The sequence below is a fragment of the Saprolegnia diclina genome, assembly GCF_000281045.1.
Source record: "Saprolegnia diclina VS20 unplaced genomic scaffold supercont1.62, whole genome shotgun sequence".
Lineage (NCBI taxonomy): Eukaryota > Oomycota > Saprolegniomycetes > Saprolegniales > Saprolegniaceae > Saprolegnia > Saprolegnia diclina.
Window position 1 is genome coordinate 174688 of NW_008246129.1, and position 12034 is coordinate 186721.

Consider the following 12034-nt stretch of genomic DNA (forward strand, 5'->3'; position numbering starts at 1 on the left):
CCAAGTCTGTGGGAGCGACTAGCTCTTGCGGGAGTACGGAGCGTGTCGGGGCACGTTGGGGTCGTACTAGCAGCAACCGTAAGCAAGGAGATACCAGGCATTTGTTACCATTTCCCAGCGCGACGCGGGAAAGATGTGCTTGTTGCGCTCGTACCACAGGCGATGGGTGACCTTGCCTGGATGCGACTGCAGATCATGAGATGAAGTCGCGAAGTGATCGGACGCACCTCGTCCTTCTCGACGCGCACGTCGTTGACCAAGCGCACGTCGTCGTGCACGTCAAAGTGGAACAGCGGGCCGGTTTTGCCGCGGGCCTTGGTCACAATCAGGTCGTAGAACGACAGTTGCTAGCACCATGCAATGAGGGATGATACAAATGATGAGCCAGAGAGTACATGCGGGATGATGAGGTCTTCCTTGATGTACATGAGGTCGTCGATGCTCACGGTGCGAATGTCGGGAAACTCGGCCGCGAGCTCCTTGCGCACGAGCTCGAGGAATTTGCCAATCGGCGTCGCCTTCTCGACGCTTAGCTCGCGCCGATGCCCGGCGCCGTCCCAGTAGCTGAACGTCACGCTCAAAAGCTCCTTCTTGATGCGATCTTGGGTCTCGACCCACTCTTTCTGCAGTGCGGCCTTCTCTTCCTCGAGCGCAGCTTCGCGGTCCCGGTCCGGAAGGAACGCTGTTTCGACAAACGGACACTTGAGCTTCTTTCGCTTCGCAGGCGCGTCCGTCTCGTCGTCGCTGTCGAGCGAGAAGGACATGGTCGCCTTCTTCTTCTTTTTCTTTGGTGCTGGCTTGACCACCGACCCATCCCCCATCTTAGTGGCTTCAAGGGCCGGCTCGGACGGCGCGAGGCAGTCTTCGCGGCGCTTCCGGTACTCTGCAGCAGTCACTAGGCCGATCGTCTGGCGCTTAAACTCGGCTTCAGACGATGCATCTGTGTGCGAGAGGAAGCTCTTGTCGATGCGCGACCCACGGGCATTGTCGGCCGCGATCTGCTGCTTCTTGGCCACGAACTCCTGCTCCTGCTGCTCACGCTGCTTGGCGAGGCTCGCCGCGCGCTTGCCAGCGACGACGCCTTCGACGGTGTGCACGCCCGAGGACCCGTATCTACGGAGCGCGCGCATGAGCCACGGACGGCCATCGGCGGCAGCGATGACGTCACCTGCGGAGGTCGGACATCGTGGAGCGCTCTGGTTCGTCGACCGCTGGAGCGCGTGATATCTATTGGTGGAATGCCTTCGCCCGCGGGGATTGGCCAATGACAAAAAGGAGACAAACTTGAAGTGCCAATGCCGTTTGTAGGGTTTGGCGCAACGGCAATGTGCAAGCGACACCACGAGTGCACATGCCCTTGACATGCCCAAGCGGCCATTCCATTCTACAGCGTCAGCGCAAATGCTGCAAACTAAGCTTAGCTCTACTGCTAATATATGTACCTCAATGAGCAACCTTGAGGCCAAGGCGCATATCGAAAGACTTGGATGAGGATTCTTGGCGCCTTGATTTCACCTGCATGGACTTTATCAATGCGACCGAAGAGTAAGACCTGGGAACGCTTGCTACCGAGTGCCATGGAGACGCACCACACGGAATCCTCGTGGTGATTGTCGGTCGCCTGTGGAGTGAGCAGTGGCGAGCCAAAAGAGTCGCCAAACCCCCTTTTCGTCAGCAAGAACCCTATTTCGACGACCTGCAGGATACCGAGACATACAAACTGCAAGAGGACCACGTTAGCATCAACAAAGCGTATCTTCCACGCACTTAACCGAGCGCCAACGTCGTACTACAGAGGACGTCCGTGGCAGATCTTGGACCACAACGAAACAAGCGATGGCAGGCGGCAAGTACGTATCGGCGCGTGGCGCCGAGCGCGTCCTCGAGTATAAATACAGCGGCAGTGACGCGTCGATGCTGTACAACTACGTCATCTCGCCGCTCGCGCAGCGCATCGTCGACGGCGTCTTCCCGGCGTGGCTCGCGCCCAACACCATCACGATCGCAGGTCTCGGCCTCGTCGCCACGTCGCACGCGCTCATGGCCTTTTACGCACCCTCGCTCGACACGCCGGCTCCGTCGTGGGTCTACGCCTTCTGCGCCTTTGCGCTCTCGACGTACCAAGTCTTGGACGTCACGGATGGCAAGCAGGCGCGGAAGACGGGCAACTCGTCGCCACTCGGGCTCCTCTTTGACCACGGTTGCGACGCTGTCAACTGTGTTTTGAGTGCGTGCACGATGGCGTCTACGATGCTCATGGGCCCGACGTACATGGTAGGCTGTGTCGCCAATACCATTCCACACGATTGACTCCGATTCCTAGTCGATGGGCCTCTTGCTTTGCCCAGCGTGCGTCTTCTTCATGGCGACGTGGGAAGAGTACTACACGGGCACGCTTGCGCTCGGCGCGATCAACGGCCCGAACGAAGGCCTTGCGATCATGTACAGCATCTATGCGATGACGGCGATCACAGGCCCCGCCTTCTGGGCGCAGGTGCGTTGACAAAACGACTGCCGAATGTCCACGTCATGCAATTGCGCACTAGCCCTCGGTCGTGTATCCGTCGATCCCCAACAACCTTCTCTTCCTCATCGTAACGGCCCTCGGCTCGACGGGCCAGATCCTCGTCAATGGTATTATCCCTACTCGACGAAAAGGCTCACGAGCTGTGTCTAGTTTGGAACGTGTACGTGCAGCTCAAGGCCAAGCCGCTGGACTTTGTAAACGCGCTCTTCGGAACGCTGCCGTTCTTGGCGCTCATCGCCGTCTCGGCGCTCTGGGTTGCACTCTCGCCGTACGACGTCGTGCAGTACCACCCGCGCATGCTCATGTGGACGACGGGCCTCATGTTCTGCAAGGTACATGCCGTGTCATGACCGAAGGATGCATGTGACGTCATGACACATAGATGGTCATGCACATGATGCTCGCGCACTTGTGCGACGAACCGTACTGGCTCCTGCGCAAGTCGCTCGCGGCGATGCTTTTGGTCGCGGGCTTTGTCGTCGCGGGCCTCGTGCCGCACGTGACGGAGGACACGCTCGCGTACGCCTTCTTTGCGCTCACGCTCGTCGTGTACGCGCACATGGTCTATTACGTGATTGCCGAGATGACAGCGATCCTGCGCATCAAGGTCTTCACTGTCAAGCCCAAGACCGCATAGGCCGGACGATAACTTCAATTACCCGACAATGCAGTCGTAACCGAGGACGGCGCAGAGCCAGAGCCAAAACATCTCGTCTCGCAGCACATAGCGTCCTGCCCACGCACACACTAGCAGCAATAAGAAGAGCACGCTTGGAACGAGCCATGAGGGAAGCGTCTCCTTGTCGAGTAAGTGCTACGTGGCGCAGGATGAGAATCCCAGATGACGCAAATTGCACACGGACCAGTGCTGCTTCAGTCGCACTGGACGCAGCTTCCAGTGCATGCAGGCGCTCCCAAACAAGCTCCAGCTTCTTTTGTAGCGCTTTGACGTCGTCGCGCATTTGTCGCATGTGCTCGGCTTGGGCGTCAGCCTACATTAGGTTCCGTTCGCCCTTGGTCATCCGCGGCGCTGCTGATATATACCTTTTCTTCCAGGAGCTTGCCCGTCGTCTCAAACTGAATGAGTTGGCTGCGCTGCTCGTCTTGCTCAAGCACACGGCCTTGCTCCAGCATCTCTGCGTCGTGCCGCCAGCGTGCCATTTCCGTCTCGAGGTCTCCGAGCAGTTGGCGTTGGACCTTGAGCTACAACCAGGCGCTGATTGCATGTACGGCGATCGAGTATTACCTCGTCAAGCAAGTCTTCTTGGTACTGACTCTGCGTGTGCAAGTCCTGGGACTGCATGGACGCTTCGCCGTTGTGGAGGAACTGCGACACCTGCGCACTGAGTATCCCTACATCACATTATTAAACGCATTTGCGACGAGTGCCACATACGCAGTGAGGAGGACATGTCAACGGCTTGGCGCTCGGCATCAAGTTGGTTGCGCTCAAGCTGCCGCTTCTCTTCTTGCAGTCGCTCCAGGTGCTTGTTCATATCGTCCATCTTGCGCTGGAGATCCGTGAACATCCGCGGTTGCGGCGGCGAGCCATCCGAGACAGGCGATTGCAGGTCGTCTGTGACAAACTCTTTCGTGAGCGCACGAAGCCGCTGGTGCGCGCGATCCGCCACGGCGATTGCCTCGTCGTCCGCCGACGAGCCAGCCCGTCGGTCGTAGTCGGACGATGATAACATCATGTCGAGCGGCGTCGAATCGTTCGGTACTTGAGTTCGCTTGGCATCGGGGTGCCATTTGTGAATGGCTTTTTGGCTCAGAAGCAGCTGCGAGCGAGTCGGGGACGTCTGCGACCTCGAGAGTCGCCGCGGCGAGCGAAGGCCGCGCGAGTGCCGCAGACCATCGTTCGAGGAGAGGTCTGTAAGACGCATACGGTCGGATCGAAGTCGCTGCTCGCTCGACGCTACGCGCTGGGCGATTTCGGCGAGGGACGTCTTGGTCGGCGTAATGTACGCCGAGCTACCGAGGCTGCTCGACAGCGACGGGGTAGGTGCGTCAAAGTCTTCCATGCTCAGAAAAACCGGGTTGCCTCGTGCTCGATGCTTCCGCGCTTTAATCTCATGGAGCTCGCTGCGGTGCTTGGCAATCGCCTTGTCGATGTCGTCGCCGCTGTCACCAAAGGGGTCTCCCTCGGTCCCCGTCCGGCTCCGCTGAAGCTCGTCAGCCAGCCGCGCAATCGTCGGTGGATCATCGTCGCTGCGGATGTCACTCACACTACCCTCGTCCATCGATGGAGCGTCGTCCGTAGCTTCGTCCAGCTCCTGGGTCCGGTGTTGGCGGTACCTGCTGCCGTCGGCCATCGTATATGGGCGCTTCGATTCGAAGGATTTTGCCGTGTTGAGGCTTGCTGGTTGTATGCGATGTATTGCTTCGATTCGAAGTACGTTTTGGAATTTACCAATCAGATCGCTCAAACATTACATTCCCTCCGTTTGGACGCCAATCAAATCGCTTCGTGGGCAAAATCTGCGATCCTGGGATACCACATCCCCGACTTTCTTGGTCCGCTCCAAGGACCAACTGTAGTTACTGGAGTCACCCATGCCAGGGCTTTAAGATGCAGTAAGAGTTTCCACCTGGCTAACTTGTAGTTGTCGTCATGCGGGTTCTTCACGCGATGCTATGTGCTCCAACTCAATGGTACAATTATACGGGCGCATCCGTGCAATGCGTCGCCCGTGAATGCAAGATACCGGTCATATCACGCCTTTGGACGAGTAAATTTTGTACAGAGTCGAGCGCAAAAGACAATAGTGGGTTGGTTACGCCCCGCCGTGTTGGACACATTACTCTGCAGCCTCGTCAGCATTGTCCCCCTCATCGTACAGGAGGATGAGCCCCAAAAGGTCCATTTGCTCGGTCGACATGTCGTCGGCGCGGTGACGAATGTGCGTCACGGCACTGCCGAGGTGCAGACGCCACGTTGATTCCGGCCACGCCGCCGTCGACGGCACCACAAATGTCGTAGGAACGCGGAGGTGTCCGAAATTGGCATCGTACGTCTTGAGCGCCAGGAGGATTACGTCCCACTGGTCGCCCAGTGGATCCCACGTAAATCCGAGATTCTCCAAGTCCTGGCGCCGCTCTTCGCTCACCGCGCTGTTGCGGAGGGAGCGCACGACGATACCGAGCGGAAGGCCCCAAAGCGCCTTGGGCCAGACCGCGTCGTCCGGGACAATGTAGCTCTTGGGCACAAGGAGGTCGTTGTACAGATCCCGGTACGTACGCAGCGCGAGAAGCTTCTTCTCCCAGTGGAGCTTAGGCATGTCCCACACAAAGCCAAGCTTGGACAGATCGTCTCGACGCGCTTGAGGCAAATCGGGCTGTTGGCGTAAACTGTTGACGAACCGGCCAAGTGATAGTCCGTGTAAGCGCGTGTCGGGCCAAGTAGGTGGTACGATAAAGCGCTGGGGTACACACACATCACCGTAAATGCTCTTGTAGTGGCGCAAGGCGGCGACATGGATGTCCCATTGTTCTTGCGCTGGGTCCCAGACAAACCCAAGCTCGCGCAACGCTGCCTGCTGCGGCTCATCGATCTTGACTCGGCCAGTTCGAATGTTGTGCACGAAGACACCCAGCTTGATGCCCCATGTGTCGCGCGGCCATTGCGTGTTGCCAACCGGCACGACAAAGCTGCGCGGGACGAGGAGGTTTTTTCGGAGATCTTGGAACGTTGCCAGCGCAGCAAGCCGAGTCGACCACTTGAACGCAGAAGGGTCCCAGACAAATCCAATCGCGTCAAACGCGTCGACGACGGTGTTGGGGAGTTGCCCGCGAGCGTGTAGCCGTCGCAGGCGCCCGACGTTAAGCGTTTGGTCAGGTGCGCAGCTCGGAGCGATCATGGCGCTAGGTAGGTTGAGTCGCGGGCGGGGCGGGGTCTCCTGCGCATGCAAGGCTTTGGCGACCGCGAGAATGTCGTCGACGAAGGCTAGCGTCGCGAAGCCGCGCGGCCGGAGCATCATCGCTGTCCAAGCCCGTCGCATGGGCTTCGAAGCGAAAATTTGATGAATAACAACCAATCACAAGCTGACCAACTTGGCCAAGCCAATCAGACGACAGAATTCATCGCCATGGAAGTGGTCGAAATCCCGGTGAGGGCAACGTCTGCCGATGGCACGGACCGCGACGACGTCATCGAGCTCAGCTGCAACTGGGGCGTGGGCATCGGCGGCTCACTCTGGACGAGTGGACGTCTCATGGTCGACTACTTCTCGCGCAATGGCCGGGCCCGCCAGCAGCTCCAAGGTGCCAGCGTGCTCGAGCTGGGCAGCGGCACAGGCCTCGTCGGCCTCGCTCTCGCGTGCATGGGTCCTGCCAGTGTTGTCTTGACCGACCTCGAATCGCACGTTGCGGCGCTCCAAGCTAATATCGAGCGCAACTCGGCGCGGTTCAGCGACGAAACGCGTGTCTCGGTGGCGGCGCTCGACTGGAACACAGTGTCGGCCAACGACGCGATGGTGCCACTCGACTGGATTGTCGGTACGGACATTGCGTACATGCCCGAGTTCTATGCACCACTTTTGAAGACGCTGCAGCTGATGGCGGGCCCGAACACGCGCATCCTCGTCGGCCTCGGTCGCCACGACACTGACATGCGCTTCTTTCGACTCCTTCAAGACGCGGGCTTCTCGTACTACAAGGTTTCAGACGAGCTCGTCTCGGAAGAGTTTCGGGGCAAGGACTTTGGATTGTTTGAGATCCAACGCGTGTAAGTGTACTAGACATACATGTCCATGGCCGAGACTCTCAACTCACTATCGCCCAGCCCGATTTGGTAATATTTGAAAACGGAGTTTGCTGTGACAGAGCTACTGGAAGCATTTGATCAACGCATGTAGTTATGCTCTCTTTGGCGAAGAAGTCGCCGTGGACAGACCACATCGAGTAGTGTCCACAGGGTAGCGCAAGAAGGAGACCGGGGCCATCGGATGCAACCCAGTGCAACCAAGGAATCAAAAAGGACATGGCATGTTCTAAACAAGAAGAGAGGTCTAGCGAGGAGAAGTAGGCGGGTTTAGTTCTTCGAGAGCGAGGCCGACGCCGTCTCGTAGGCGCCAAAGAAGACAAAGCCGCCGATGCTGATCCACATCGTGCGCGGCTTGACGCCCGAGAAGAGACGCTGCCAGCCCTCCTCCGTGTACACGCGCATGAACGTGTCCTTCATGCCGCGGTACTCGACGCCATTCGCATCCTATCGCAAACACTGTTTCAAACAGTATTCCGTAATACGTCGCACACGCACCTTGCCGAGCATGAGGCGCGTCTTGACAACATCGAGCGGCGTCGTGATGGACGCCGCGATACCGCCCGAGATGGAACCGCAGAGTGCGCCCTGAAGCGCGCTCACTTGCTCGCCCTGCTTGGCGCTCCACGTCGCCTTGAGGCCTTCCCAGAGGGGAAATTGGATGAACGAAAACGGAATCTACGCGACCGAGTCAGAGCCAGAGACTGCAATGTCGACGTCTACCTCGCGCGCAAGCATGCTCCAGTAGCCGCGGTAGAAGCCCGCAATACCATTAGCAGCATGGAGCGTCTTAATCGAGTGCTGGAAACCGTTGAGAGCACCCGTTTGCATGTTTTGCTTGACGATTTCCGTCGGCACGCGCACGAGGCAGGCCGCCTGCACTCAGCTTATGAACTCACAAAGTCGGAGAAGCAGCAACACACCGTCTCGCCGCAAGCAGCCGCGCCCATGTGGATGAAGGGCGAGTTGGCCATGTGCGGGAGGTGCGTCTGGAGAGCCTCCTTCGCCGTCTCGTATGTGCTGAAAAAGAGAGCGGCTACAACAGTGATGCATCAGCAGCCAAGAATAAGCGACGCGTTGAAGTACCGCCAGGCGCCGAGCCGGCCGCCGCAGCCGAAAGGCCCTTGTAGACGCCCTTGAAGCCACCGGCCTTGATGAAGCCCTGCGAGCTTTGGAGTCGCGTCTTGATCGTGTCCAGCGGGAAGAGCGCAACGTCCACGGACGTGCCAGCGATACCGCCAGCCTACATGCACGCTAGCGTGGGCAAGATAGCAATATTCAAAGGCACGTACGACGAGGGACGTGAAGAAACTCTTGGGCGCGGGGGCAGCGTCGGTCATCTTGCGGAGTGGACGCGAATTCTGCCGACCATCCCTGGGGCTGGATTGGTCGACTTTGACTATTCGTTTTGATTGGCGGAATTCCTTGAAGGGAGAGCTGATTGGCTGCATGGGTACGCCAGCTTGCGCATCACGGACGTCGGCGGAAGGCCATAAACGCGAGAAGCATTATTCAGCCTGGCGATGCCGACCCATCATCTATGAGCCGAGATCTACAAGCCTTTCGCTAGCCAGAGCTCTTCTCCACGCTCGTCCACGCCCCCAGAGCGCACCTGTACACGAAGATGCGCCATTGTGTGTGATTGGCTCCTTTTCGCGCTAGTGGATTGGTCCATAGGATTTTGAGTGTTTGGATTGGCTATTATCATCATGTATTATTATGGTGCTGCCATGATAAGGGTACGAACGAATTGGCAATCATTAAGATCTGAGAGCAACCTGTGCGTCAACACACTCCACATAGCATTTGTACATGCTTGTGACGCTCTTCTTGGCGTGTGCTTGTCTCCAAACCTGCGGAATACCGCCTCCGACATGCAAGCGTTTGTGACGGCGAACTTAACCGGAAGCAAGGGTCCGGAAAGATCCGTATAGCGAGAGGTTCGAAGTCACTTGGCAGTGATATCCATCCCGTCAAACAAATGATCGGGCCGGCGCTTCTCCTGCGGCGCGCGCTGCCTCGCTACAGCCTTCTGGCCAAGGCGCCTTGTATCAAGCCCCAGCGAAGCCTTCTCTCGTCGCTCTCAGGCAGCTTTGGCTCCGGCTCCGGCTCCTCCAGCCGTCCTCTCGAGCTCAAGTATCTCGAAGGCAACGGCGCGCTCGCTCTGGCGCTGCCGCTGCCCCTTCATGACAACGGCATGCTGGGCGGCGCGGAAGGTGATGTCGGCTTGGGCGTGCGTGTCTTCAGCATGCAGCCGACGACGTCTGTCGGTGGCTTCATCGCGCAGGTTCAGCAAGAAGACACAAGCGCCAAGGACGTTCAATTGCGCACGACGAAGGGCGTCGCGTTCCCGCCCGAGACGCCTTTTTCGACGCTCATGGCCGATGATTTCCAAATTGTTTTGAACGACAAGGTGCTCAAGGTTGCTGCGCCCGGTAAGTGGCTGACACGGATGGTCTGAAGCTGCAACGCGTCGCGTAGTCTTTACTGGCGACGCGTACACAAGCTTGCCCCAGGACGGTCAGCTCGACATTCGGTCTGTGGCGCACAAGGCGGCCATCATCAAGTTGCGTGAGACCATCGAGTCGCATCCGTACGCATCCACACACAGCGTCTGTCTGCTCATCCGTTGTGCTAGCAAATGGAAGATCGACGTCACCGAGTTTCGCAAGCTGGCGGCCGAGCACGGCATTCCCAAGAAGCAATCAAGCCAGGTGCTCCACGCGTTCCATCAAGTTGGTATTGTCTTCCACTTTGCCCAGGTACCGACTCGGAGCACGGAGTTTGGCCACTCACGTATCTTGGATATGGCTAGTCGCCGGACGAAGAGCTTAAGACGGCTGTCTTTCTCAAGCCGCGCAACGTTCTCGACACGTACTTCGACTCGCTCGGACTGACGCCGCCGACGACGCAGCACTACACCGAGGCGGTACGTCGCTTGCCCCGTGGACCTTCTGACGAGACGTTGCGTAGCGTCAAGCGCTCGAGACGGAGCTCGCCACGCTCATGCCCGAGCATGACGCCCTTTTGCACCTCAAGAAGGAACTGGACCACATGGCGCACAAGCGCGTTCGCGTCTACTGCTACCTGAGCTCCCTCGGTACGCATCCCATCCGATACCGCAGTCGTCTTATCGTTGGTATACAGGGCTTGTCGGTAGCTTTGGTCTCTACGCGTGGCTGTCGTTCATCCACTTTTCGTGGGATATCATGGAGCCTGTAACGTACTTTACGGGTTTCGGCGTCTCGATCGTCGGCTACACCTGGTGGACGTTCACGCAAAAGGAGTACGACTACGAGAACATCTACGACTACCTCTTCCAGGGCCGTCGCAAGAAGCTATATGCCCGTGCCGCCTTTGACGAAGCCAAGCTCGAGGCGCTCCAGGCTCGAGTTGTCGCCATCCAGAAGGACATTGGCGTCATTGCAGCCAAGGCGGTCAAGCCCACGTGCCTCCAGGCGCAGTTTCTCCAAAACGAGTAAGCAGAATAGGCCGGACAATACATACACCACTGCTTTGTGAGCTTGGACAGCAAAAAGCTGCGATCGAATAGGGCTTGGTGAAGGGAAACTGCACGCCGAAAAAACGATTCTTTCTGGCGTCGAAGCGATGCAGGATGTCGCACTAGAAATCGTTCGCTTCATTTCGGGTCCAAACGATCTCGTCGCGTTCCTCGAAGCCGTGCGCCCGGTGGACCGCAGCGAAGTCCTCGACAGCCTTCGCGCGCTCATGCTCGCGATCCCTTCCGAGCGGCTCTGGCCGGAGCCGATGCTCGACTACGCGTCAGATGCCCTTCTAGGTGTCTTTGAGCGCACCTTACCAGCATTTTACGCCTTGCGCATCGGCAGCGACGTAGCATTTCTTCGACCGCCGCTCCTTCGATTGCCGCCGTCGACAGCCGTCATCTTGACCAACGCGTCCGTCTTTTCCGAAGAAATCGGTGACGTCTTCACGCCGTGGCCGACGAATCTCGTTGAAATGTCGCTCTTCTTGGCCTGCGACGTGGCCGACAAGGCATCGCTCTGCAGGGCGTGGCGCGACTGTTGCCAGCTGCAGCGCGTCGATGTCCAATTTGAATCGCTGATCCAGACGCAACTCGACGCCTTCATGGACGTTGCGCGCACATCCTGGCCCTGCCTCCAGCACTTTTGTCTGAGCGTTGAAAAAGACGGCAGCAATGCGAGCGCCGAGTTCGAGTCCAGCGACAGTGTCTGCGCGTGGGTGATGCACACGTCAGCTACGTCGCTCGGCTTGTCCGAGATGAGCTTTCCTGGCGCCACTGGTATTGCACTCTCTCAAACATTGTTCGACACCAAGACGGCGCTCACCTCGCTTGTGCTGGAGCATGTCGATGGGCTTGAGCCACCATCGTCACTCTCGTCAAATCTCAAGTCGCTTGTGTTGCACTCACTTGAGTTAACACCGAGCTAGCGTCTTACGCGATGCAACTACCTCGTGTATGCCTCACGAGTCTCTCTGTGAATGCGGCGGTGCCGTTCAATGCCTCGGCGCTACTACTAGCTGCCACGACAAGCGTGTCCGACGTGGCTATCACAGGCGGCAATTTGCTCATGCTTTCTGCTCCAACGGCGTGTCGTCTGCAGCACCTCCGCCTTTGCGATGGTTCTTTCACCAATAGCGCCATGATCGGCCTCGCAGAGCTGTTAACGGTAACCGAGGCGCTGGAAACGCTTGCAATCGCTTTCACTGATGCAGATTGAAGGGCAGCAGGTTGAAGGGTAAGT

At 58.2% G+C, this 12034-nt stretch overlaps 8 protein-coding genes across 8 annotated transcripts; 4 read left to right on the top strand and 4 right to left on the bottom strand.

Annotated features, from left to right (window-relative positions):
- Positions 1–18: 18 nt before the first annotated feature.
- On the bottom strand, positions 19–1185 carry SDRG_13681 (hypothetical protein; the record flags this gene model as incomplete). Its single annotated transcript, XM_008619777.1, has 5 exons — positions 19–66; positions 109–186; positions 228–347; positions 396–1113; positions 1169–1185. 5 exons carry the CDS (start codon positions 1183–1185, stop codon positions 19–21), a joined length of 981 nt encoding a protein of 326 aa, XP_008617999.1.
- Positions 1186–1756: 571 nt separating this feature from the next.
- SDRG_13682 (hypothetical protein) lies at positions 1757–3308 on the top strand. The gene is made up of 5 exons (XM_008619778.1): positions 1757–2274; positions 2324–2494; positions 2547–2634; positions 2678–2859; positions 2910–3308. Exons 1-5 carry the CDS (start codon positions 1837–1839, stop codon positions 3162–3164), a joined length of 1134 nt encoding a protein of 377 aa, XP_008618000.1. The 5' UTR covers positions 1757–1836; the 3' UTR covers positions 3165–3308.
- On the bottom strand, positions 3183–4842 carry SDRG_13683 (hypothetical protein; the record flags this gene model as incomplete). The annotated part of the gene is made up of 5 exons (XM_008619779.1): positions 3183–3341; positions 3391–3519; positions 3572–3730; positions 3774–3880; positions 3924–4842. The coding sequence occupies 5 exons, from the start codon at positions 4840–4842 to the stop codon at positions 3183–3185; spliced, it is 1473 nt and encodes a 490-aa protein (XP_008618001.1).
- Positions 4843–5235: 393 nt separating this feature from the next.
- SDRG_13684 (hypothetical protein) lies at positions 5236–6539 on the bottom strand. Its single transcript, XM_008619780.1, has one exon. The coding sequence runs from the start codon at positions 6526–6528 to the stop codon at positions 5329–5331; it is 1200 nt and encodes a 399-aa protein (XP_008618002.1). The 5' UTR covers positions 6529–6539; the 3' UTR covers positions 5236–5328.
- Positions 6540–6609: 70 nt separating this feature from the next.
- SDRG_13685 (hypothetical protein) lies at positions 6610–7387 on the top strand. Its single transcript, XM_008619781.1, has one exon. The coding sequence runs from the start codon at positions 6616–6618 to the stop codon at positions 7255–7257; it is 642 nt and encodes a 213-aa protein (XP_008618003.1). The 5' UTR covers positions 6610–6615; the 3' UTR covers positions 7258–7387.
- Positions 7311–8672, bottom strand: SDRG_13686 (hypothetical protein). Its single transcript, XM_008619782.1, has 6 exons — positions 8582–8672; positions 8376–8532; positions 8213–8325; positions 8013–8165; positions 7788–7967; positions 7311–7736 (listed from the first exon to the last, which is right to left on the bottom strand). The coding sequence occupies exons 1-6, from the start codon at positions 8627–8629 to the stop codon at positions 7560–7562; spliced, it is 828 nt and encodes a 275-aa protein (XP_008618004.1). The 5' UTR covers positions 8630–8672; the 3' UTR covers positions 7311–7559.
- A 563-nt stretch (positions 8673–9235) lies between these two features.
- Positions 9236–10811, top strand: SDRG_13687 (hypothetical protein). The gene is made up of 6 exons (XM_008619783.1): positions 9236–9724; positions 9771–9882; positions 9928–10051; positions 10105–10218; positions 10263–10389; positions 10437–10811. Exons 1-6 carry the CDS (start codon positions 9271–9273, stop codon positions 10769–10771), a joined length of 1266 nt encoding a protein of 421 aa, XP_008618005.1. The 5' UTR covers positions 9236–9270; the 3' UTR covers positions 10772–10811.
- Positions 10812–10898: 87 nt separating this feature from the next.
- SDRG_13688 (hypothetical protein) lies at positions 10899–11720 on the top strand (the record flags this gene model as incomplete). The annotated part of the gene is made up of 1 exon (XM_008619784.1): positions 10899–11720. The coding sequence occupies one exon, from the start codon at positions 10899–10901 to the stop codon at positions 11718–11720; it is 822 nt and encodes a 273-aa protein (XP_008618006.1).
- Between the last annotated feature and the right edge of the window lie 314 nt (positions 11721–12034).

Bases quoted from the DNA above. Each gene is read 5' to 3' on its own strand.
- SDRG_13682 (XM_008619778.1), top strand. From the start codon at position 1,837: ATGGCAGGCGGCAAGTACGTATCGGCGCGTGGCGCCGAGCGCGTCCTC. The intron at 2,275-2,323 runs GTAGGCTGTGTC...TCCGATTCCTAG, and splicing joins TCATGGGCCCGACGTACATG to TCGATGGGCCTCTTGCTTTG. The intron at 2,860-2,909 runs GTACATGCCGTG...CATGACACATAG, and splicing joins CGGGCCTCATGTTCTGCAAG to ATGGTCATGCACATGATGCT.
- SDRG_13684 (XM_008619780.1), bottom strand. From the start codon at position 6,528: ATGCGACGGGCTTGGACAGCGATGATGCTCCGGCCGCGCGGCTTCGCG.
- SDRG_13685 (XM_008619781.1), top strand. From the start codon at position 6,616: ATGGAAGTGGTCGAAATCCCGGTGAGGGCAACGTCTGCCGATGGCACG.
- SDRG_13686 (XM_008619782.1), bottom strand. From the start codon at position 8,629: ATGACCGACGCTGCCCCCGCGCCCAAGAGTTTCTTCACGTCCCTCGTC. The intron at 8,533-8,581 runs GTACGTGCCTTT...GCGTGCATGTAG, and splicing joins GTTTCTTCACGTCCCTCGTC to GCTGGCGGTATCGCTGGCAC. The intron at 7,968-8,012 runs GTAGACGTCGAC...TCGGTCGCGTAG, and splicing joins GGAGCATGCTTGCGCGCGAG to ATTCCGTTTTCGTTCATCCA.
- SDRG_13687 (XM_008619783.1), top strand. From the start codon at position 9,271: ATGATCGGGCCGGCGCTTCTCCTGCGGCGCGCGCTGCCTCGCTACAGC. The intron at 9,883-9,927 runs GTACGCATCCAC...CCGTTGTGCTAG, and splicing joins GAGACCATCGAGTCGCATCC to CAAATGGAAGATCGACGTCA. The intron at 10,052-10,104 runs GTACCGACTCGG...GGATATGGCTAG, and splicing joins TTGTCTTCCACTTTGCCCAG to TCGCCGGACGAAGAGCTTAA.